General features: G+C 42.2%; 1 protein-coding gene across 16 annotated transcripts in view; it reads right to left on the minus strand.

The window, feature by feature from the left end:
* Nucleotides 1-24,858, minus strand: part of Macf1 (microtubule actin crosslinking factor 1) — a 343,882-nt gene that overhangs the window by 109,422 nt on the left and 209,602 nt on the right. For 14 of the 16 annotated variants that reach the window (XM_036178125.1, XM_036178128.1, XM_036178123.1 and 11 more), the window contains 10 exons: nucleotides 23,957-24,092; nucleotides 14,484-19,859; nucleotides 13,258-13,407; nucleotides 10,741-10,956; nucleotides 10,266-10,415; nucleotides 7,051-7,284; nucleotides 4,626-4,775; nucleotides 3,687-3,920; nucleotides 2,243-2,467; nucleotides 110-628 (listed from right to left, as the gene is read on the minus strand). In XM_036178125.1, the coding sequence (XP_036034018.1) occupies nucleotides 110-628; nucleotides 2,243-2,467; nucleotides 3,687-3,920; nucleotides 4,626-4,775; nucleotides 7,051-7,284; nucleotides 10,266-10,415; nucleotides 10,741-10,956; nucleotides 13,258-13,407; nucleotides 14,484-19,859; nucleotides 23,957-24,092 (7,390 nt within the window). The remainder of the gene's footprint in view (nucleotides 1-109; nucleotides 629-2,242; nucleotides 2,468-3,686; nucleotides 3,921-4,625; nucleotides 4,776-7,050; nucleotides 7,285-10,265; nucleotides 10,416-10,740; nucleotides 10,957-13,257; nucleotides 13,408-14,483; nucleotides 19,860-23,956; nucleotides 24,093-24,858) is intronic. The other 2 variants (XM_036178132.1, XM_036178131.1) reach the window with 1 other exon arrangement.

The raw sequence follows: 24,858 nt of genomic DNA on the forward strand, positions 1-24,858 counted from the left end.
CGGGGTTTACACAGTGGCTCATGGCTCATATTTTGAGCCTCAGTAATGACACATGGTTGTTTGAGGACTGCCATGATTGTTTCTCTGGAGACTGATGGGGTCTCCCTACCTTAGAGTGGAGAGTGGTGTATCTATCTGTTGCGTCCTTCAGTTTTTCATTCACTAAGTTTCTGGTAGCTGATGGTTCTTGGCCTTCCTCAAAATTGTTTTCTGTGTCTAAGACTTTTTGTCCTGAGATAGTCACAAATCTCAGGTCTCCTTTGTGGGAAATGACATCCTCTGAGAAGCTTCCTTGCCGCTTTAGCAAGGAGCACAGGGCTTCGGGGCTGCTGCCGCCCTTGTGCATACTGTCCAGTTCATTCTCGGATTGTTCCAGCCAGCTGTCAAACTCCCTGTGCTCTTGCAGGAACTTCTGCAGTTCATCTCGCAGTGTCTGCGTCTGCTTCAGCTCTGCCTCAGACTGGGCCAGGGAAGCAGCATACTGCTCCTTCAGCTCGCCTAGCTTCTCTTGCAGCCTCTGTCCTTCCCCAGGTGTAAGATTGTGACCATGTTGGTCCAGGAAGGCCTGAGCTGACTGGGTGGCCACAATGAAATTCTGCTGCTGAGACAGCAATTCTTGGTGACGTGCCTGGTGAAAAAAAACACCCCAAAGAACATTAGTAGGAAAATGTGAACAATTTGGTTATATTTATAGCTAGAGGCAGAGACGCTAGAGGTAGAGCAGTTTCTACCTCTGTTTCAAAATACCACTCACTGTAGTGCTAGGTGTGGTAGCACATGCTTTTAATCTCTGTGAGCTCAAGGAGAGCAAGAGCTACACAGTTGAGACCCTATCTCAAAAACAAAACAAACAAATTAAAAAAAAAAAACCAAAAACCTACCACTGTAGGGAGATAATACCATATTTAAGATAATATGTGAATGCAAAAAAGATGTTACAGGTCTCTACTAAAGGGATGTAATGAGCTAAGGGTCAGATATGACAAAAATCTTATGAAGTCCATAAGAATCTACAGAGAATGAGGAACACTGCTGGGTAGAAAGAATATCCTATGTGGGAGTGGTGAAGAAGTACTTTTTAGAGGAAGAAACTCTAAGCTAGGATCTGAAGAATAAGCAAAAAAATTAACTATGAGCCATGCCTTTCTTTATTTTTAACAGTTAGGGGGGAAAGAAAATCCTAAAAGTCTGCCAAAGCTCAGGAGAGCAAGAGCTCAGCAGCTGGAGGCTCAAGGGAAGGCAGATGACTGATGAGGTCAGGGAAGAGGGCAGATCCTAGGAGGGTGGCAATAAGTACCGCAAACTGTATGAAGAGTTTAGACTTACCTGGAAGGTAAAAATAAAGTTCTGCGGGGACACATCATCTTAGGAACAAGATGGCTCAATATGGGAGAGTGATAGAAAAAAATCTAGGATGATGATTAGTTTGGGAAATTAAGAAGGAACATGGAAAGAACAGGTTGGATGGACAGGCAGGTCAGGTCAGGTTGCAGATTACAGATGAATTCTGTTTTCAGGTTGCAGAATGTGTGGTTACAGGTTGCAAAGAGGCAGATGGATCTGTATATTGTTTTGAAACTCATTAATGATGTCAGCTCAAGATATATATACACACATGGAATATGTCAATACTGGTAGCTGAAGTACTGTACTTAGACGAAAGTACCCAAGGAAAGCATGTTGTTTTTTGGGTTTGTGTTTCCATATGTGCACATGAACATGTGTATGCAGGTGTGGCCAGTGATCAATTCTGGGTGCTGTTTCTCAAAAGCTGCCCACATTATTTTTTGAGTTACTCTCTCCTTTGGACCTGGAGCTAGGATAGGCTGGCTGGGACCCCCAAGGAGCTCCCTTCTCCATCTCCTCCATGCTAGGATTACTAGCATGCACCACCATGTTGAACATTTTAACATGGGTTCTGATGATCAAACTTGGGTTCTCATGCTCATGTGGCAAATAATTCACCAACTGAGCTATCTTTTCAGCCCCAGTAAAGCATATTCTGATAGATGAGAAGAGGGCTGGGTCTACCTGAAAGTAACAGTATTTCAAAGGCTGACCAAATAAAAAGGAGGGTGATTAGGGTGAAAAAGTGCTATAGAAGGCAAAGGAGAAAGCACTTCAAGAACAGTCAATGTTGTCCAGGCTGCTGAGACACGACACAAGCTAAGGCTGCGATCAGATTTCTAGAGTGAGGGTGGTTCCTTTCTACAAGCCATCCCAGACAAGCTAGCACCCTCACCTTCAGTAACTCATATTGTCTGTCCAGTTTCTCTGGCACTTGGTTCACCTCCACATAACCATCAGTGGCATCCAAGGCTCCTTTTTCCAGGCTAGCTCTGGAAAGCTGCTCCATTCCTAGAAGGTTGGCCTGTGGCTGTCTTTCAGATGACCCCACAGAAGTCAACCAGTCCAAGAGAGCATCAATCTTCCTCCTGTTCTCCGCCAGCTCGGTCGCTGCTTTACTCTGAAATCCAGAAGTACTCCAGTGAGAACACCTTAGACACCCCACTGTGAGACCACGGGTTAATAAGGCAAAGGGGGAGGGAAGGCCAGTGCGAGAGGAAAAGGGATGCTCTGTTTTGGTGTGAAATCTTCCCATACAAAAAAGAATGAGGATCTTCTAAAATCTGTGGAAATAGTTATTTAAAGCAAACTCCAGATTTCCTCGATAGCTCAATAGCTTAAAGAAAAATAACCAAAAACACCTCAATAAAACAAATAAACAAACAAAATGGACAAATGTCAGAATTTAGAAAGGCCCTGCAAATCCAGCACGCTTTCCTGGATCCTCCCTAACTATGTAGAGGTAACACACTGGTTGGAAGAGTGAGTATGCCATAGGTACCCTTCTAACCGGCTGTTCTTCCCTGAAGGGACAAGGAATGTCTGTCACCTTTATCGTGGCCTAGTTGAACACTTAGTTATTACGCTTGCCTCTCAATTCTACTCACTAGCTCTTGAAGTATTTTACTTAAAAAGGCTGTGCTAAGTGGTGCACACCTTTAATCCCAGCACTCAGGAGGCAGAGCCAGGTGGATCTTAGTGAGTTCAAGGCCAGCCTGGTCTACAGAGTGAGTTCCAGGACAGCCAGGGCTGTTTATAGAGAAACCCTGTCTGGAAAACCAAGAAAGCTATTCTAAGATGTATATTCATATATTTTTTAACATTCATCTTTGGGCGGTTTGCTTCTCCTTCCCATAATCTCTACTCGCCAATTAGTATAGGAGTCCATGGCCGAACAAAGGATTCAATTCAACCCTTGAAACCTCTGGTGCTGAGTAAACCATTCAAGACTTCACCTTTGAGCTCTGTTTTCCATTTTCTCCTGTCCCACAGTCCACACTATAACAATACAGCTTGCCTGGATATAAAGCCTGTGCCCCAAAGACCCTATAGATGTTTTTCTAATATACTTAGGTCAATCAATATTCATGCAAGAAACACACTGTTGGCTTTTTCCTACCCTGACTATACCCCATCTAAGCCAAAGTAGAAACTATAGATCTAGCAAGTTTTAATTTTGTTTCTGTTAAAATACACTTTTTACCAAGCACTCCTGAGCTGAACTCCTGAATATTTTTGGTAAAGAAAAGACCAGTTCATGGATCTTCTCTTAAAGGCCCCCACCTTTCGTGCTGGTACAAGATTTGGCTTTGGAAAACCATGTAGAGCAGACTGGCTACCTTCTCTGTCTCCTGCTGTAAGGCTGACGTCACTGCTTCCTCCAGCTCCTTCTGGGCCACGCGTGTCCGTTCCTGGAGACCCTCATATTGCTCCTTAGCCTGATGAAGTTTTTCTTGAAGAGCTGTCAACTCCTGGGGGCTCAGCTTGGTCTGGTTCTCCTCCAGGAACCCTTCAATGTCTTTGACAGCCGAGGCAAATGAGGCAGAACGGTTCTGAATGTCACTCTGCAAATCCTTAACAGAGAGAAACAAAGATGACGGCCTTTGCATCTCTAGTCCTTTCAAGTCGTCGTCTTCTTCTGTGTAACTTTGGAAACTGTCCTGGAACTCGCTCTGTTGACCAGGCTGGCCTCAAACTCACAGAGATTCACCTGCCTCTGTCTCCTGAGTACTGGCCTGTGCCACCACCGCCTGGCTGTGTTCTCCTGGTTATTGTCTTTTCTCTCTAATGTGGCCTACAAATCCAAGAAGAGTGATACCAACGTCTTTGACCTCCACTTTGCAGCCCAGAAGAAGGGGCCTTCTCTCAGTTCCTGACTATGTTGTGTTCATCTTCCCTCCTACTTTAAGACGGCTGTAGGACCTTCTGCCTGGTGTACTTCTGCCTCCTACTCCTTCACACACTAACCCTGTATATCCATCACTTCTTAGTTTCATGGCACTCTTTGAAGGAATCTTTTCTGGCCCCCTAGAAAACCCTAGATTGTCTTTCTTGCCTATGTTTTCAAGTAACTTTACCTCTATGCTTGTAATAGTTAGCAGTTAGATGCCCTTTTTTGGGGGTGATAATTTGTGTACTTGCCTATCTCTTCCACCAAATTGTAAACTTTCCTGAGGGCAGGAGTGTCTGCTCACCACTGATGCCATCACTAAGCACTGCTACGGAGCCAGGACAAACATTTACTGGAGCAATGGCAAGAATGGTGAGTTCACACCGACCTTCAAGTCCCTTTGGTTCTTCTGCAAAGCACAAAGCTCCTGCTGTGAGGCCCCGCCTTGGTGCCTCCCCAGCTCTCTTTCTGCCTGTCCAGCCCAGCTGCAAAGGTCCTCCAGCTTCTGATGGCAGGTACTTTGTTGCTTCTGCAGAGTCTAATTAAAATGCAGAGAAGTCAAGAAATAATCAACTCTCATTTTACAAAATAAGATCATTTCCTGAAATGTAAAACAGGACAATTATATATCAAAGATAGAAAAGTTGGTGGAACACTGGAAGAGAAAAAGGCACAGAAATCATATTCCATAAGCTCCTCTCATCTGGGCTGTCTGTTATCTGGATGTGCAGTTGGAATGGTAGTCAGAAATAATTGTAGAGATGTGCTCCTAATGAGTTTGGAAGCTCCTTTGGAGACTGCTGTTATCAATTTGGGAATGAACAACATTGAAGACCACATGATAGTAGTGAGGATAATAAATTTGTCTCTCTGAGACTTTCTTCCTTTGGAACAAGAAGATATGCTGTAAATTAAATCAGAAGTGTGAAAAAGTGTAATTAGAATAAAAAGAAAAAACTCAAGAGTATGGATAATTGATAAGCTAAATGAAATTCTTAATAATTGAACTGGCTTTATAAATCAAGTGTCTCACAATTGCATAAGACCATTAAATAGAATGATTACAGGGCAGGCTCAAGAGTGTGGTTTGGCTATTTTGAGATGAAAACTGTCCAGGAATAGCAACTGCCTTGGGTGGCTATACTAATTCCACTGGAAAAGACAGGTCCAGGGAAAGAGAGAGAGGAATATGTTTCCATGCCTGATCCTTTTCCCATTTCTCAGGTCAGTTCCATGACACTAAAGTACCCAACTGAGCAACAATTGAGCATGATGTGTTTCTCCTGATCATCCTTCTAAAAATTGTTTCCACCAGACTGCCTTCTGATGGCATTTGGATGTCAGAGTCACCTGCACTTACAAACAGTGACCATACTGGCCCTCACTCCCTCTTTTTCAGGAAAAACAGAGGGGCACTGGAAGAGAACGCCTAAGAGCTGTTCAGCTGTGAAACAGGATCTTCATGGGTTAGGATGAGTGCAGACTGAATCTGAAAAAGCAAAGCAAACAAGTTAACGCACACACATTCGGAGCAAATAGAGAGAGGCAGAATGTTTCTGAAAAGGTTAATGCACACTGTGGAATTAATTCCATGCTCAGAACGTTCACATGCAATTCTATTACTTGCTACAGCTAAGGTGGCTCAGACCAGTCTGCTTTATTAATTATCCATAGGATATACTATACTGTATAAATGACTAGGTAAGAGCATTGCACATGTTCAGGTATGGAGAAAGGCCTGAAATATTTCATCAGGACTTATTTCAATTTCAACATAGTTGAAATAATTAGACAGTGGCAGGGACAGAAGGCACTGGCTAACCTATTTTTTTTTAAGTCTGACCCAAAAGCTCAACTATACTTTGCATAATACAGGAGCCCTTGAGACAGGTTTTCTGGGGAACATGACAATCTACTGTCTACCAATTCATTCAAATGGCAGAAATGGCAAAAGCATTACTCAAGATAGTCTAAGGTTATGATGATACTAGAAATTGAATTATGTTGAATTTGAATTTTGCAAGGTGAGAGTTATGGTGGGAAATGGTAGGACAATCATCAGATTTTAAAAAAAAGACAGAAAAGAAAAAAGAAAGCATCAACTCTGCTCTGTGTATTGTGTTGCATGGTGAGAACAGGGCACTTCAGCATGCAGAGAAGTGCTAGAAAAAAAATAACTTAAATACTCCAAAAACAAGGCTAGGCATAGTGGCTAGTGCCTTTAATCACAGCACATGGGCAGAGACAGGGGAATCTCTGTGAGCGCAAGGTCTCCCTGGTCCACACAGAGTCAAGCGAGGCGAGATAGTGACACACTGTCTTAAAAACAAAACAACAAAAAATAGCTAAAACAATATTATTCTGATTAAATGTTTCTCTCAAATGTTTGAAGACTGTCAAGGAATCTTATAATGAGTTAGTTTAAAAGCCTGTAATAAAACTGATTTTCTATAGCCATTCCTGTCCAGTGCTCAGAGTGCCAAGATGCTCTACAGTCTCAGTGAATGCTGAGAAAGCAACAGGCAGAAAGGCTAGCTACAATTTTTATGTGAAAGTTGAGACAATGGGACATAGTAAGAATAGAGTCTCACTAAAATGAAAAACACTTGCACATGCAATTTGCACACTAACATATATATTCTCTCACACACATAAAATAAGAAAAACAGCCGGACCACAATGGCCTGCAGGACATGAAATTTTCAAGTTGGTAAACCCGGGTTCCTGGAATCATGAGAGTTAGAGGCAGGCCAGAAAAAACCCAGAAGATATCCTCAAAGACAAACTGAGCTCAGCTGCTGGTTCAGCCTGACCTTAAGCTGAACTTCTTGCTGGACTTGCTGAAGATGGTCCTGCAATGTTTCCTTCTGAGCAGCAGTCTGTTCCACAAGGTCCTGGAAGGACCTCTGCAATTCATTCAAACACTGCTGCATCTGTTGATTCTGCTGAAGAGACAAATCTTGTTCATGCTCAGAGATAAAGAACTGGATATCCAAAGCAAGAGCATCCAGTTGAGATTTCCTTTCAGTCATAGATTGTTTCATCTCCTAAGGCAAACAGGGAGAGACAAACAAACAAACAAACAAACAAACAACTTTTATTTCTCTAGTCAGGGAAAAGCTACTGGTTTTGAGAATTGAAGGTTAGTCTCATATTTTCATAATTGGTACTGATGGTTACAGGACCAAAATAACACAGCAAATCTCACTTTTTGGTCTTTATAAATTCCTAAAACATGGCACTAATTGCAAGTGTGCTTCCATTACGGAACCTAGCTCTACAATTCAGTAAGTTTTCAATTATTTATGCTAACAGAATTATACTATTGGTAATCCAAAATATATATGTCTTAATCTTATTATTATTTATTTACTTTGGTAGAGGCTTGTGGGGACCCGCCTCCATCTTTTTTCCCAGGGTCCTCTTGATGGGAGAGGGATAATAGATTTAGACAGAAGGAGAGAGGGAGAGAGACAAATGGAAACACAGGACAGATCAGGAGGGCCTGGATCAACATCCATCAGCCTCTTCTGTCTCTTCTAAAGGGCTTTTTAAAGGAATGCCAAGGGGTGGAGCAAAAGAACTCCCCCAGCACAGCCAAGTGCAGATCCTTCCAAATACCTGGTAACCGTGCACATGGTCAATCCATTCCCTTATGCAGCCCTGCTGGGTAAAGCAAGCTCAGATCTCACTAGGAAACCTCTGTGGGCTCCCACAGAGGCTTGTGTATGCTGGGCATCCACTCTTCCACTGAGCCACAAGCCAGCTCCTTTAGTCTCACTTATTTGAAATAGGGTCATATTAAGCTGCTCAGGTCAGCCTTGAACTCATTTTTCTAGCCCAGAAAGGCCTTGAATTTGTGATCCTTTCAGCTCAAACTCCGAAGCAGCTGAAATCAGAGACCAATGCCACCAGCTCTGGCTTAATTTAAAAAAAAAGTTGTGGAAAAATACATTGATTTCTGATGCAAGGTTTGGGGTTAGAGAGAGGGCTCAGCAGTTAAGAGCACTGGCTGCTTTTCCAGAGGAGCCAGGCTCAATTCCCAGCACCCACACAATGGTAACTAGTTCTAGGAGATTCAGTGTCCTCTTCTAGCCTCAGTGGGCACTACATGCACACTGTGCACAGACCCACATGCAGGCAAAACACCCTGCATGCAGGCCTCGGTATCTATTTTTATTTGTCCAATGAGTAATTGGTATGAAAGTCCTGAGAAAGCAGGAAGCTTACTTTGATTCACTACACTAAGACAACTTTTCATTTTTAGGTGGCTGGAAAGATGAATCAGTGGTTCAGAGCACCTACTGTTCTTCCAGAGGACACTGAGCAGCACAGGACAATCTATAGCTCCAGTTCCAGGAGTTCTGACTCCCTTTCTGGTATCCCACATACAAACACGCTACAAAACATTTTAAAAAATATTTGTATAAAAAAAGGTTTATTTACTTTTATCTTCTGTTTATGGTTGTTTTGCCTGCATGTATGTCTGTGTACCAAGTGCATATCATGTCCACAGAGGCCAAAAGAGAACATTAGGTCCCCTGGGACTGGAGCTAAAACATGTGGGTGCTAGAAATTGAGCCTGAGTCTCTGGAAAAGTAGCCAGTGCTCTTACTGATGAGCTATCTCTCAAGTCCCAAAATAAAATCTTAAAATTGATGATGATGATGATGATAGGGTGTGTGTGCGCGTGTTTGTACATGTGTGTCAATCCGGGTGGACTCGTACCACTGTTTGAGTATGGAGGTCAGATGACAACTTTCAGGAATTGGTTCTCTCCTTCCATCATCAGTTCTGGGTTATGAACTTATGTCGCCAGGCTTACAAGGCAAACGTTTTACCTGTAGAACCAGCTCCCTGTGAATGGTTCTTGTCAGACTCTGCCTCTCTGCCTCTCTGCCCCTCTCTCTCTCTCTCTCTCTCTCTCTCTCTCTCTCTCTCTCTCTCTCTCTCCCTCCCTCCCTCTCCTCACTGAGTAGTAATGGCGAGCTTGGACCTTGTTATGCAGACCAGGCTAACTTGAACTCACATAGATCTGCCTGACTTTGCCATAGTGCGACCATGCCTGGCATATAGTATCTTAATGAACAGATACAGTCCGATCCCCTCTCTCTCAATATCCTTTGAATAGAGCACGAAAAAGATGGGAAGATCACTTCTTGCAGAATGAAGTCCAAGTACACAACTGACCATAGATAAACCTTTCTGTCTACTTGTCCGGAGGAGAAAAAGGGAGAGAGAGGACAGAGATGAGGAACAGCTCTAGTTCCTTTTGACTTTTTAAAGAGTTTGCAGGGCGACATCCTTCTGTAACACAAAATTCATGAACCAGTAGTAAGAGCTGATGTACTTTAGGATATAGCAACAAAAAGAATAATGGATTGAATAGAACGGTAACAAAAAGAACAACTAATAAAGGAAACATATGTGTATGTAGCTATATGCCATAGTTTTAACTTTCTTTTACTGGTTAATAAGAAGAACCAAGCAAGGTGGTAGCTGTGCACGCCTTTAATCCCAGCACTCGGGAGGCAGAGGGCAGGGGGACCTCTGTGAGTTCGAGGCCAGCCTGGCTAGAGTGAGTTCCAGGACAGCCAGGGCTACAGAGAGAAAACCTGTCAGGTCGGGGGGGGGGGGATGGGAGCATCTCTCTAGATCAAGCTGTCTAGAATTGTGACCTCCTGGCTAAATCTGACATGCAAAGCCATGTTATAATGCATCATCTGGCCAATAGAAAAAGCTTGCCTACTCACACTTATGGTCAATGGCAAAAAGCTCTCCAGAAATTGTGCAAGATTAGATACCAGGCAAAAGACAAAGATGAGACAGACCCTAGCTGCTCAGTACAAAGAAGACATAAAGGTGGTGATATAATGCCATACTTTGGATTCTCCAAGAGTAACTGAAAGGAGAAAGAGCCACAGGGTTTGAACTTCTAGGAGTACAATAATCTTCAAAATGAAACATAACTCATCGCATTTCTAAAAGAGAAATTCAGCCTTTTTAAGAGGGAATGGGTGGAGCTTACCTCATACTGCTGGAGAGAGCGACTCAGGTTGTCAGCACCACTTTCCCTGTCCCATCCCTTGCTGCTTAGAGAAAGACTGGTTCTGCCAACCCAGGCTCTCAGATCTTCAAGTTTGCCTTCTAGTTCTTTGTACTGATTTAACACTGTAGTCTAAGAAATAAACAGAAAGTCAGACTATAACCCTCCAGATCTTCCTAGGCTTTGTGTGAGCCCTAAGGCTAGAGAGATACCTGGGTGGTTAAGAGCATTTGCTGCTCTATAAAGCATGTGATTTTGGTTCTTAGAACCACACTTGGGAACTCACAACCACCTGTAACTAAAGTTCCAGGGGATCTTCCTTCTGGTCTCTGCTGACATCCACACTCACATGCACAAAGCCCCCAATATACAGACTCATAATTAAAAATAAATCTTAAAAGGCCCCAAAATAACCAAACAAAAACCTCACACACACACACCCAAAACAAGACACTACCTGTTTCACTTCCATGGCATTCTGGAGGTGGAGGAGTCTGGAACTCCAAGAGTCACTCACAGAGCCTAGAGACTTCTGAAGGTTTCTGGCATCTTTCTCTAACGCCTTCAACAGCTGAGCAGGAACTTCTTGTGGCTGGCTGATAACAATCCGATCCACACATTCCAATTCCTGACTCACCACAGTGGACAGATCTTTCAGTTCCCTGTCTAGTACCTGAGGAGACAGAGTAAAGTTACCTCTAACATCAAGAGCAGTGCTGTGGCTAAGGATCAATGGTAGAGCATGTGCCTACCTTGCTTAAGGCCTAGGTTGAACCCCCAGTACAGAGTAGCAATTTTGCCTTCTGGGAATCAGCTGTGAACATAGCTGTTAGCTCACCTCATGTCTACAAGGACTTAGGGTTTAGAAAAGTAGGTTCCTTAGTTTAATCACTAATTCACTTTCCTCAGCTTGAACAACAACAATTGTTTTCTCCGAGGCCACCAAACTAAAATAGGTGAGTACCCAGGCCACTACACCTTGCCTCCTCTCTAAGACTGTCAATTTCCTTTCCCAGGAGCTGGAGGCCATGTAAGAGGAACAGCAGGTGGCAACTGAGTTCAGGGGATCAGCTCACTAGCATGCAAGGCACTGATGGGTGAATCTCATAGGCAAGACCCCAGCCCCACCCCCCAGAGCCTCAGTCCCAGAATATCTCTTGTGACTGCTGTGTCATTACATATTTGCCGCTGGCATTTTTCTATGGTATCTGACATGTTGTAAATGAGCATTAGGAGATCACCACTGTCTTTAATGGAGTGTGATTATCTCATGGAAAGAACCTGTTCTACTGGGCATTTTTACCTGTGGATTACTATGATTTCCTCCTAAGCTATACAAACTCTACATGCAGTGGTGGGTCTGATAAATACATGCTTCACTGAGGTGATGGGAATGCACCATACAGTTGGAAATCATTCCCATTATTACTACTGGGTCTTCTTTTCCCATGGGAAGTACAATGAAGAGGAAGCCCATGGGCCAATCACTTTCAACTAATATTTATTTATTTTTTTAGCTGAGGCTCGATCCCAGGGCCTTGCGCTTGCTAGGCAAGCGCTCTACCATTGAGCTAAATCCCCAACCCAAGTGAAACTCCATTCTTTTTTTCTTTTTCTTTTTAAAGATTTATTTATTTATTATGTATGCAGCATGTATGATTGCAGGCCAGAAGAGGGCAGGCACCAGATCTCATTACAGATGGTTGTGAGCCACCATGTGGTTGCTGGGAATTGAACTCAGGACCTCTGCAAGAGCAGCCAGTGCTCTTAACCTCTAAGCCATCTCACCAGCCCTAAGAAATAATTTTGTTTTGTTTTTGAGACAGGATTTCTCTGTAGTTTGGAGCCTTTCCTAGAACTCACTCTGTAGACCAGGCTGACCTCGAACTCACAGAGCCCCACCCCCCCCCCCCCCCCCCCCGCCTCCCGAGTGCTGGAATTAAAGGCATATGCCACCACCGCCCGGCCTCTAATCTTATTACTTCAGAAAAGAAACCTTTCCTTCAATGGTGTCCACCTACAGAATCTAAGCAGATGCTTTCTTCAGAAGACAACCTTTAGTCTGCTGTAGGAAAAAAGCAGCTGCAGCTGCTATGCTACTAAGAGAGCTGGTAAGTGGTAGGCTTAATTGCCCCTTACACTTTAAACAAGTTAGAGCCCTGTTTGCATGTGCAAACTTATCTGTTTTCTGGTGTTATTGGGGGGGGGGGAGGTGTTAAGGATTTATGTAGTGTAACTCACATTGCTGTTTAACTTCACTCATTGAAGTCTGTGAACTAGTATTCTCCAGGTACCTAAAAGCAGACCTTTTCTTTCTTTTTAAAAAAATATTTGTTATTAATTTAAATGCATGTATATGTATTTGTGTATGTATGTATGGAGGCCAGAAGAAGGTGTCAGATTCATTGGAGCTGAAGTTACAGGTGGTTGCCTGTGATAGACTTGACATGGTTTCTGGGAACCTCTACAAAAGGAACATGTGCTTTTAACTGCTGAACCATCTCTCCAGCCCTAGCACTAAGCACTTTGTTTTTTTCTTCCTTTTCTTTTCTTTCTTTTTTTGAGACAGAATCATTCTGTGTAGTACTGGCTGTCCTGGAGCTCACTACATAGATTAGGCTGGCCTCAAACTCATAGAGCTCCTCCTGCCTCTGACTTCTAGTGCTGAGATTAAAGGCATGTATCACCATGCCCAGATTACTTCAAGTTTCTTAACCAATCATACTGCTTTTGAACTTACTTCATTAACTCAAAGATCATACAAGCAAAGTAGCACATGTATATCCAAACTATTCAAATCTGCCTCTTAAAAATCTTACCTGTTCTAGCCTAGAATATCCTACCAATACTTAACAAAGAGTCGGAGATTTTTTTTCAATGACAGTGAAAAGCACTTTTAACCCTTGAAATCTTCAGGGTAGCTGGAGACACCATCTTGAAGCCAATGGGCATGAAAGAATGTTTGGGAACATACCTTGGCCTGACACAGCAGATCCTGTAGCTCTGCCACATTAAGCTCCAAAGGCTGAATCTGTTTGGTTCTCATTTCAATGTCCCGTAAAAGAGACAGATAGGACACCAGCTTCTCATCGTGTTCCAAACAAAGTCTCCGGGTAAACACATTCTGTGGAACCAAAAGTAAAATGAAGTTCTGTTGCTTTCCTTAAAGTCAGCTTTTAAAGTAGGTAGCTGTTTTGTTAGTCAAACAGAAAGAAGCTCTTTTTACCATAAATAAGACAGAATAAAATATACTATTCTGTCTGAGCTATTTCTAAGCAGTAGGCAAAGTGATTTTATTAACCTTCTCAGAGAGCAGAAGCTCATAATTACCAATAAATACATCATTTAAAAACATTTCTAAAAGACATTCTGATTTCAAGTAACATCATTCCAATACTTTAAATTAGCTTCAATACTAGTTTCTAATTTTAGGATTCTTGGACAGGTGTTAGATCTTGGCAGTATATTGATTGCAGAGCAAGCCCTAGGTCAATGCTAGAATCACAAAAATAAAAAACAACAAACAAAAACTCCTGCAAATTTTAGAAAGATACTCACAGGCAATACCTAATTTTCCAACAACTATATTATAGATGATAAATGAATTGGTAACTTAAGAGAATTTGCTAATGCCATAAATATGCATGCATTTATATGTATGTGTGTATGTATATGTGCATACAATAATACACAAGTGACTTTTGTATCCATCAAGCTAGGGCTGAGGATATAGCTCAGTAGTAGAGTACTTGTCTAGGAAGCACCACAAAAGAGAAAGGAAGAAAAAAATCATCATGCCATTAAAGCTACTTATCTTTAAAAAACAAACTACAGCCGGGCGGTGGTGGCGCATGCCTTTAATTCCAGCACTTGGGAGGCAGAGGCAGGCAGATCTCTGAGTTTGAGGCCAGCCTGGTCTACAAAGTGAGTTCCAGGAAAGGCACAAAGGTACACAGGGAAATCCTGTCTTGAAAAACTAAAAAACAAACAAACAAAAACAAACAAACAAACTACAAGCCAGAAATGATAGTGTGTGTCTGTAATCACAGAATGGGAGGAAAGAGGACTGCCAAGTTTAACGCTACCCTGGGATACATAATGAGTACCAGGCCAGCTAAGGTCACATAGCTAAAACAAAATCAAAACCAAACAAAAATACCCCCAAACCCCAGTCAAACAGAACCCAACACATTCACTTGCCTGAGTTGCTCTGCAGGGTGCTGGATTTACACCTTCTCTCCCCTTCCCTCCAGGTATAGCCATGAAGGGAGCCTGTTCCTCACCAGGGATCTCTTTGTACTTTTCCTGAGGTATCTTCTCATCCATCCTAATTGTAGAAGATGGCAGGGACAGTGACATTTCACTGACTTCTGAAACAGTGGGACTCATGACAGCAACATGTTGTTCTATACTCTCCTTCTGCAATATTCCTTTGGATAATTTCTCTGGAAAAAGGGGTACCGAGACCCTGGGTCCTTTCTGATCCATTGTCTCTTCAGAGGACCCTTCTTCTGGGTTTTTAATTATGGGATTTACAACTTCCAGAAATTTTGTTTCCTGGGTTGTTGCTGTTTTAGATTTTTGATGTCCATAAAGCTCAGGATCCCCTTTGCTATCCTCATGAAGACCTTTTCTATCTGAGGAGTCTACATGACTAACTTCTTCTGCATATAGAGTAGAAACTGTGGTTTCTTCCAATTTATGAGCTCTTGTTGAGTCCAAAGATATTTCCTGGTATAACTTTTCTTTAGAATCTTGGCATGGGAAAATCTTCTCTCTGTTTTCCTCAGTCTTAGATGTAGCACACAGATCTCGGCCATCAGTAGTCTTCTGTCTGCTGGTTCTTTGGGCAGCCATCTCTCTTTTGGAAATGTGGAGTATGTCTGACCCTTGGGCTTCTCCATCTGATCCTGGGTAGTTAAGTTTTTCAGGTCTTGGGGTCTCAGAAGAGAATGGTTCCCTCTGGGCAGCACTAGCAATTTCTTGAGGTAATTTTTCTCCTGGTTTTGAAATTGAGCTGAGGTTCACAGTTTTCACTTCCCCTTCGCTGAAGAATGGTAAAACATCTTGATTTCTTAGGGGAGCATCTTTGGATGTCATTTGGGAAGGGAAGCCTTCAATTTTACAAATAATAGAAAAGTCCATTTCTCTACCAGCTTCTTCTCCCTTGTCACTTCCAATCATTCTCATAGATCGGCTCTTTATACAGGAGTCATGTTCATCAGCAATAATAACTTCCTGGTCCAACTTTTCTCCCAAAAGAACTTCAGCTTTGCCTGTTTGGACATTTCCTTCCCTAACCATGTCTCTCTTCTCTCTTTTACTAACATTCACGTTCACTGATTGCTCACTTAACAATCTGCCTGCTGTTTCATAGTGTGAGTCTTGTCCTTCTGAAATCATTTTCCCTTGCCATTCTCTTGCTTCTGCAGCATCCAGGCCTGAGGTAGATTGCTTTACATGAGAAACCACTTTTATTTGTGTCACAACTTTCTCTTGCTCTACATCTCTACATTTTCTCATGCGACTTCTAGCTACCTCTCTGAATTTCAAATCAGAAGCTTCTGAGCAGGGATGCATCACCAAAACTTGGTGTGAAGGTCCACTTTCAAGACCACCAGGACTTATGATGCCGGCAGATACTTTCCTGTCTGAAGAAGCTTTCTCCTCATCATGAGACTTGCCTTCCACCTCCTTTGATGAACTCTTCCCGCCCCTTTCTGGCTTTGCTCCATTTAAAACTCTCACTTTCACCTCTTCTTGGGCACACTGACTTCCAACCTGGAGCACTCTCTCCTGTTCCTCTTTGTCGTAGCTCCCCCTGGAGGTCTTACCACACTCAACTAGTAATTCCTTTCTTGGAAATTCACCCTTCAATTCACATACTTCAGTCCCTCCTTGCATTTCTAAGGTATCTGCCTGGATCATAGTTGCCAGTTCAGGGCTGATAAATCGTTTTTCTACAGCATCTTTTAAAGTCACTCTTTCATCATTATATATATCAATAATTCCTCCACTTAACACCTGATGAAAACCAATAATTCTGGCCATGTTTTCATCCAATAGTTTCTGTTCCAAAGCTGATGCCAACGTCAATCTTTTTCCTGTGGCTGTATCTATGATTCCACCAGTGTTTGCCTGAGCTTCCAAAACCTTCAGTGTAGATGCAGAGTCCACTTTTCCACGCTGAATTGCTTCAGACAGTGTAAGCACTTTGCTGCTCACCTCATCTTTAATATCAGAGAATGGGATTACTGCAAGATATCTCCATCCAGATTCAATGTCAATCCTACATTTCTTTACTAACTCTGAGTAGGGAATGATTCTGCAGTTCTCAGGGTCTACAACTCTGTGCATCATTCCTGAAGGTAGTTCTGTTTTAGTAGCTAAGGCTTCTCCTTTGTTAGCTTCTGCCAAGGTCACTTTCTGGCCATAAATGAGATCCTGCAAGTTCCCACTATAGTCCTGAATCTCTTGGATTTCTCTTTTCAATTCTGGAGAAACAAGATCTAATTTTATGGCTTCTGAGAAGGAAAGGGCTTTCTTTGTTTGAGGATGAAAAAATTGATGGTGGTTTACATGCTCAACTTTTTTGAGCTGCCTGGCTACATCTTCACCAATTAAGCCATGTTTAAAGGCATTATCAACAGAAAGTCTCAACCCAGATAGATGATGAATGATACCACCATCAAGTACTTGCTTAGCCAACAGAGAAACAGCTTCTCCTCTCTCCAGAAGACCTCTATCAAGGGACTGCAAAACTGTTAACGGTGCTTTACTGTCAGGGTCCGTAAGTCCTGTTGTTTCCATTTGTAACCCAATTAATCTCTCCTTAACTGCTTTTTCAGCATCTCTGCCTTTGGTAGCCTTTTCCAGATTTATAAGTCCTGTCTGGTCAGCATTGTCTACCAAACCAAGGTTTGAGGCCAAAGTTACTGAAAGCTTTTTGCCTCGTTTCAGGTCCACAATCCCACCAGTTACCACCTGCCCCTCTAAAATCCTGGTAGCTGTCTCCTTGTCAAGAAGTCCAACCGCCACGGCCTGCTTCACAGAACACAGTGAGTTGGTTCTGGGGTCTAAGACACCACTTATAGCTTTGTCTGACATAAGGACATTATGTAATAATTTCTCATCCATCAGACCTTCATCAATGACTTCTTCAGTTGTCAAAGACTCACAGGTCTGGGAGTCAAAGAAGCCCCGAAACATGTTCAATTTTCCCATAAGTTTCACAGCAGTATGGCTAGACACCAGGCCTTGGGCTATTGCTTCATTTAGTAAGAGTTTCTGACCTGTTTCTTCATGAAATACACCACCATCCAGTAGCTGTGCAGATAACGTACTGAGGGTAGCGTCTTCAAGCAATTCGCAAGTATGGCTACATAACCAGGAAGGCTCACCACCATCATCTTCTGTATCAGTCTTTTCTAGTCCCACCATACGACCATCAGCAACACTCTGGCCTTTTTGGCCCTGTTTGTGGCTATCCTTAGCCAAAGATGCTGCATTTAACTCTCTCTCTAAAAAATTAATATTCATATCATTTTCTGACTTAAATTTTGATTTCAAACTTAGAGAAGTCTCTACCTGAAATTGGGACATTTTGCTTTGGGACTTTATGAGTGGTATTTCAGTTTCACTTGGAATATATTCAGTTCTGACAGTCTTTGCTTGTTCTTTTTGACGCGTGAAGGACATCTTTGTGGGAGCTTGCCATTCTAATTTCTCAGTAGAAAGAAGGTCTTTGTCAAGCACCAAGGGCATATCTTCAGATTCCTCAGGACATTCCACAAGAAGGGGGTCTCCACTTATATTTTCCATGCTAAACCTTTCTGTTTGTTCTTCCTTTCTAGTATCTAACAGTGGACTTTGTAGCTCTAAGTTGACTTTATTTATGACCTTCAATGTGCCAACATTTGCAGTAACTGCTTTTTGTTCTCCTACAAACGGATCCCTTTCAAGGCTCTCCACAGAAGGGCATTCTATTCCTACAACAGCCCTTTTGCCTTGTGCTTCAGTACAGTTTTCCTGATTGGAACAGTCTTTCTCCTGAGAAGGAAACTGGGATTCACAGGGCTTCCTAGTACATTTAGCACTGGAAATTTGGGAGCTGTTCCCACTATCCAGTTCTTGCCATTCCTCAGAAATGTCTAGTCTTTGATGCTGAATTTCAAATACATCTGGAAGATCTGTTTGGTATGTATCTCTGGATGTTAGCATCTCCAACAGCTCCTGATCCAACAGAAGCAGCCTCTGCCCGGTTTGTACATTAATATAGCTGTGAGTCATCAGCTGAAAGAGCAGCTTCTCTCCATGGCTTACTATTCTCTCTCTTTGGCAAGACAGAGGTGGTATACCAGGAACAATACCTAATTTGCTTCGCTCTGCAGAGTCTGCTAGCTGTATATGAGGCATCACATCAGGGATACAAGTTGATCTTAAGTTATTGGCAAGATCTTTGTCTAAGATACCACTCTCTGTTGCTTTCTTCCAGGACCAGATCTCTGTAGTTGTTGGTAGGAAAAGAGCCTCAATTTGCTGTCGTTTACTGAGGATTTTATGTGCTAATTCAGTAGACACAATACCTTGTTCTAGAGCATCTGTAATTGGGAGGATCTCACCAGATTCAGGCCATAGTAGCCCCATGAATGACCAGAGGGATTCCAGAAGGACAAGGGCAGTCTTAGCAGCTACTAGATTATTGCTCACTGCTTCATCCATAGTCATTCTGTTCCCCGTGACAGTGTCAATGATGCCTCCTGTCTGCAGCTGTCTTATGAGAATAGCACAGGCCATATCCTGGTCAATCAAATTATGTCTCACAGCCTCTTCCACTGTAAGTCTGTGTCCTGTTCTTGGATCTACTATGCCACCAGCAAAAAGCTGAGCTTCCAGCAGCCGGACAGTGACCTGCCTGTCTATCAACCCTTCCTGAACAGCACGGAAAATGCTAACCTTCCGACCTGATTTCAAGCTCACCATTCCCCCTGCCAACTGCTTGACAGGCAGCAATTTCAGCCCTGACTCTTGATGAATAATACATCTCTGCATCAGTTCCAGCAAGTCAACTTTCTCAGCTGTGTTCGGGTCTATCAAATTCTTGGATGATCTCAGGTGAGATTGTAATACTGAATTAAGCCCTGAGGAAATGAAGCCTCGATGAAAAGCTTCTTCCAGATGGACACAGTTCTCACTGGGGGAGAGACTGAACCCTCCAGTGGCCAGGTGAGCTTCTAAGACTTTCAGTCCAAGTCTTTCACTGATTCTTTTCTTTTCCATGGCTTCCACCACAGAAAGGGGGCCTTGGGTCTCCATAAGTCTGCTTATTAAAGACAGAGAATCCTGTAGCTCCAGGAGCTGATGGTATATTGGAAGGTTAATGAGGTTTCTGGCGAGACCCTCTTCCAAAGAGAGTTTTTCACTCTTCTCAGGGGCAATGAGGCCAGACATGATAACCTGGGATTCCAGGAGCACAAGGCCTGTGTCTTGGTCAATGAGGCCCTTTTGCATGGCTCTGAAGATGGGAAATATCTCCACTGTGCCTAGGTCAATCACCCCAGCAACTGCTCTGTAACCCTAAAAGAAAGAATTAAAACGAAAATGGAATCAGAGTCAATGGTTAAGCATAACTGTGGGAGGGAATTATTTAAAGAACCACAGCAGATATAATTCTGATCACAAGAAAAACCTATCCTGAGTAAGTCCTAAATATATGAAATAGCAAATGCAAGCCAGGCCATTCGTGCTAAGAAAGAATTTTTTCTAAACTGCAGAATACTTAATAGAGACAGAAGTTCACAGATAGCTTGAAGGATAAGAGACAGCATTAAGCATATCTGAGTATAAGCTTTATAAAGAGGCAAGCAGTTTAAAAAAAAAAAAAAAGAATAGCTAGGCCCCCCCCCCCCCACTTCATCTATATACTTATTTAGTGTGTAGGGTGTATGCATGTAGGCATTCAAGAGCCAGGGTACACATGTGTGAGCCGGAGGACAACTAGTGGGAACTGGTTCTGTCCTTCCATCGTGTGGGCCCTCTATAGCAAACTCAGTAATCAGCCTGACAGTAGGCATTTTTACTTGCTGAGCCACACTGCTGGCCTTGGATGGCTATTTAAAAAAAAAAATTAATTATGTGCATATAACCGAGCGGCAGTGGCACATGCCTTTAATCCCAGCACTTGAGAGGTAGAGCCAGGCAGATCTCGTGAGTTCAAGGCCAGCCTGGGCTACAGAGTGAGTTTCAGGAAAGGTGCAAAGCTACACAGAGAAACCCTGTCTCAAACAACAACAACAACAAAAAATTATGTGTGTATGTGTGTGGGTTATGAGTACATGAGTGCAGGCTCCCCAGTAGACCAAAGGTGACAGATCCCCAAGAGCTGGAGTTCCAGATGACTGTGAACTGCCTGATGTAGGTACTACGAATTGAATTCAGGTCTTCTGGAAGAGCAGAGCAGTAAGTACTCTTAACTGCTGAACCATGCTCTAGCATCTGGATAGTTATTTGTAAAACCAGATTATTACAAAGATTATTACAGACACATACCAGTTCCCAATATAATTTCTCAGTGTTGTAACTCATGCAGAAGGCTCTGGAAACAGCTCTTTTTTTTTTTTTCCTTTGCTGATAACAGGATTAGTACAAAAGATGAGAGATTTAAGCTACAAAGTCATTGTGCATCCCATTAAATGGACATGTGTATTTAAGGAGTGTGTAATGGAGTTAAGCTCAATACTAGCTTTTCCAAAGGCAATGACTTTGAGTTAAGTTAGTTCTAAGACCTGAAAGTAGCAAGTCAAGGAGGGAACAGATTAGGGACTTTGGACAGAAGAACCACTATTACTACTTCTTCTAGTCCAGGCTAAGAATAGGTAATACAACAACCATGACAACTACCACTTAGATTTAGTGATGAATGATATTTAATCCTCACAATGATCTCATAAAAGATTAATCAGTCTGCAGGTAAGAACATGAGATATATGTTAGGTAGTTTGTCCAAGGTAACAAAACAAGTGAGTTCCAGAAGCCAACCTGGCCTCCAATCTTTTGCTATTGTACTGTCTCTTTGGATGGTTTGGGAAGCAGCAAACAGCAAGGCCACACCTTAAGCAGGAGTTAGTCTTTAAGTTCAGGGAATAAGGTAGACCTTACACATTGTTAAAATTACCCATGCAAATTATAGAAACAGTTGCTGGTTCTCAATTTAAAGTCTTTTATTTCAGACTCTAAATCACATAAGAGCTTAACTACCTAGACTGCTTCGTTACTTGTATTGTGCTCCATGTTTACAGTTCTTTTTCTTTTTGTTTGTTTTTTGATACAGGGCCTCATTATGAAGCTCTGACTGTTCTGATATTCACTATGTAGACCAAGCTGGCCTCCAACTCATAGACAGCAGCCTCCTGACTCTGCCTCCAGAGTGCTAGGATTAAAGACAGGCGCCACCATGCCCGTCATAGTCATGGTCTTTGTTTTCTTTCATGTCTTTTTTCTGTCTCCTCTTTGGATAGTATTAGTTTTTGCTTTTACCAGATAACTTATCCATACAGAACCTTGATATGTCAGTCACTAACAAGTGCATTTCATTTCTGTTCTCAGTGAGAGGTAAACTATATAAAACTGTACTGTGCCCTTCAGTGTACAGGATAGTATCTGCAATGCAGTGAACAAGGAATAAATAAAACCACGGGAAAGAGCCCTTAATCCCACTAGACTGTATCCTCCACGTGAAGACTACACGAGGGTTTCCAGCTCGTGACAGCACATAAGCATGTAGAACGAGCAGCAAAGAGGGACTGGGTTCATTTCTCCACTTCATGCATATATTCAATTAATGGCATATTATTGGCATAGTTCCCCATGCTATGCAAAATATTATTTGCTATTCCCCCATCTTATTTTCTGTAGCACAGGGTTCAATTTATATAAGTAAAACACACATACTATATATCTATTTTATAGAGATTGAAAAAAAAAAAAAGCTCACTGGTGTATGATTCTTGCATTACTTAAAAAAAAAAATCCTTTTTAAAAATCCATTTAAAGCCTGCTGAGAAAGAGATATTATGATAAAAGAGAAGACTGTTGAAATTTACCAATTTCTTATATAAGATTTATAATCTCAGAAAAGCTGACACACTGGAGAAAAGCTTGGAATCAAGCCAAACAGAAAAGCCTTCATAATTCCCCCCAGCACCCTCATAACTGGAGGACAGGCAGGCAGCACTGAGTTGGGAAGTAATCCAGAGAAATCCGGTCTACCAAACATGGACAGTCTGACCCAGATGAGCAGTAGAAGACAGGGGGAGAAATGGAAAGAAAACATAACGGGCTTCTACTTACCCAAACTGCAGGGCCCACCTCAGCAGGTAAGAGATAGAGCCTTACGGAGCAGCTCAGCCGTGTCACATACACAGTGTAAGCTTGGGGTTAGCGTCCAGCATGCGACTGTTTGTTTTTTGCAAAAAAGAACCCCAAACAGGTCGTCCTCTTTTCCCTTTGTGCATTTGTGCTTAAACTCCAAAGGGTTAGTGAAACTTGTAAGCAAGGATGTCAGTTAATCAGAACAATACTTTACATGAAACACACACAATACAGGGACACATCATGCTCAATGTAGTGGTGCTCAGCAGCTTGTCTTTTTCTCTTTCTTTCCCCCCACCCTTTTTAACCTTTCAAAATGAGAACTGGATGTTCTCAGCAAGCAATTGTTAAAACTTTTCACAACTCCCTTATATGGTGAAGCAATAAGCCATTAAAAGTGGGTTTTGTTACACAGAAAATTCTACACCAGTACATTCTTTTCAGAAATAGACTGTCAAATCAGGGCTGGTTCTATCCTGTAGAATTTATGAATTTACAAATTTATATCCATGGGCAGAATCAAGATATATTTTGTTTGAATAATCATTTTGTGCATCATGTAGACTAAATGTGATTTATCACATATTAGCCTTTCCCACATAAACTGGCAATTGCTTCACAACATAGGAAATAAGCAGGCAAACACACATGTATATCCCAGAGACACATGAATATAATTTGGTTAAATGTACACACACACATAAGTATCCAGGAAGAATTCAAGACATCCAACAGCAACTGTAATTTAGACTTTCATGTGGTACAAGAATGACTGTGAGGTGAGAGCTGGTAACAGTGCTACACGACGGGATGGCCATGGGTGAGGGGAACCAGCGTCTCAGTCAGTGAAGCTGACCTAGCAGGTTGTTTTGAAACAACATTTCTCCCTGGTCACTCTACAGAGGGCAGCGATTGATAAGCATTTTCTTGCCAATATGCACAACTCTTGGCTATCAACTCGTGGGTGACAATGTCACAAAGGAGTAGTTGTATTGACCTGGCATCAGATACAACACAGGACTGAAGTTCTCCGTCACTGTTTTCTGATGTGCACTGATGAAGTGCAGGTGGAGGTAGGAGAACCAGATCCAGAAGCTTTGTTGTAAGCGCCCTCTAGTGTTTTTGACTGACCAACACATCTGGAACCCCAGTAAAGAACACATGACTAATGGCTGCTAAGGTGAGGTTAACTATTAAGTCACATTGGTCATGGAAAACTAGTAAACATGACTCTCAATCAACAAAGCCAATTTCATACCATTTAAATGGCACCCATAATATATGGATCCCAAAACTAAAAATACCTTTTGTTCTGTCTGCTGAGCCAACTCGCTTTGGAGCTGCTGGAGTTGGTTTGCAGAACCATCACAAAGGTCGTGGTAAGCCTTGTTCAGGGCACTCAACTGCTCAGAGATCTGTTCCTTATCTTTTTCTGAGAGCCTGGAAGATGAAGCATTATGGGGGAAAAATTATCCAAGCTATATTCAAAAACTTACATTGTTGCCATGAATGGATTATCTGGATATACTTCACTTTGGCATCTCACTCATATCCTTCCATGATTCTTAGTGATGTGCTAAATAACTCTTTGCTTATGTAGTTCTGCAAACCTCAATCAAAATGGCCTCCTTGACACCTTAGACTTACTCATGTACAGCAAATTTGGATGCTGAAATAATCTAAAATCATTCTACATTTAAACTCTGGACCTCAAAATGTATGATAGAGTCCTATTTTATATTTTACTGCTTCTACAGTTATTCTCATTTGAAACAAATTAGAACTCCCACTTACCTACGATCTACCTAGTTATCCTTGATTTTTCTTATTTTTAAAGTCTGTGTATGTGGATGTATCTGCTGAGCACACTCCTCATCACACCTCCCTTTCCCTTGTCTCCCCTTCCCAATCTTAGCCATTTTCGTTGTTGCTCTGGGTTTTGTTTTTAAGAGACAAAGTCCTCAGGCTGGGTGGGCTTGAGCTGGTGACCCTTCCGGTTTAGTTCCTCATGATGGGATTACCACCATTCGATAGCTCACTTAAGTCCAAGTTTTACTATTCAACCACATTAGCTTTAGAACTTTTTCTAGCACTTGCCTAGCAAGCGCAAGGCCCTGGGTTCGATCCTCAGCTCTGGCAAAAAAAAAAAAAAAAAAAAAAAAAAAAGAGCAAAAGGGGTTGGGGATTTAGCTCAGTGGTAGAGCAC

Source organism: Onychomys torridus, chromosome 2 (genome assembly GCF_903995425.1).
Source record: "Onychomys torridus chromosome 2, mOncTor1.1, whole genome shotgun sequence".
Classification (NCBI taxonomy): domain Eukaryota; kingdom Metazoa; phylum Chordata; class Mammalia; order Rodentia; family Cricetidae; genus Onychomys; species Onychomys torridus.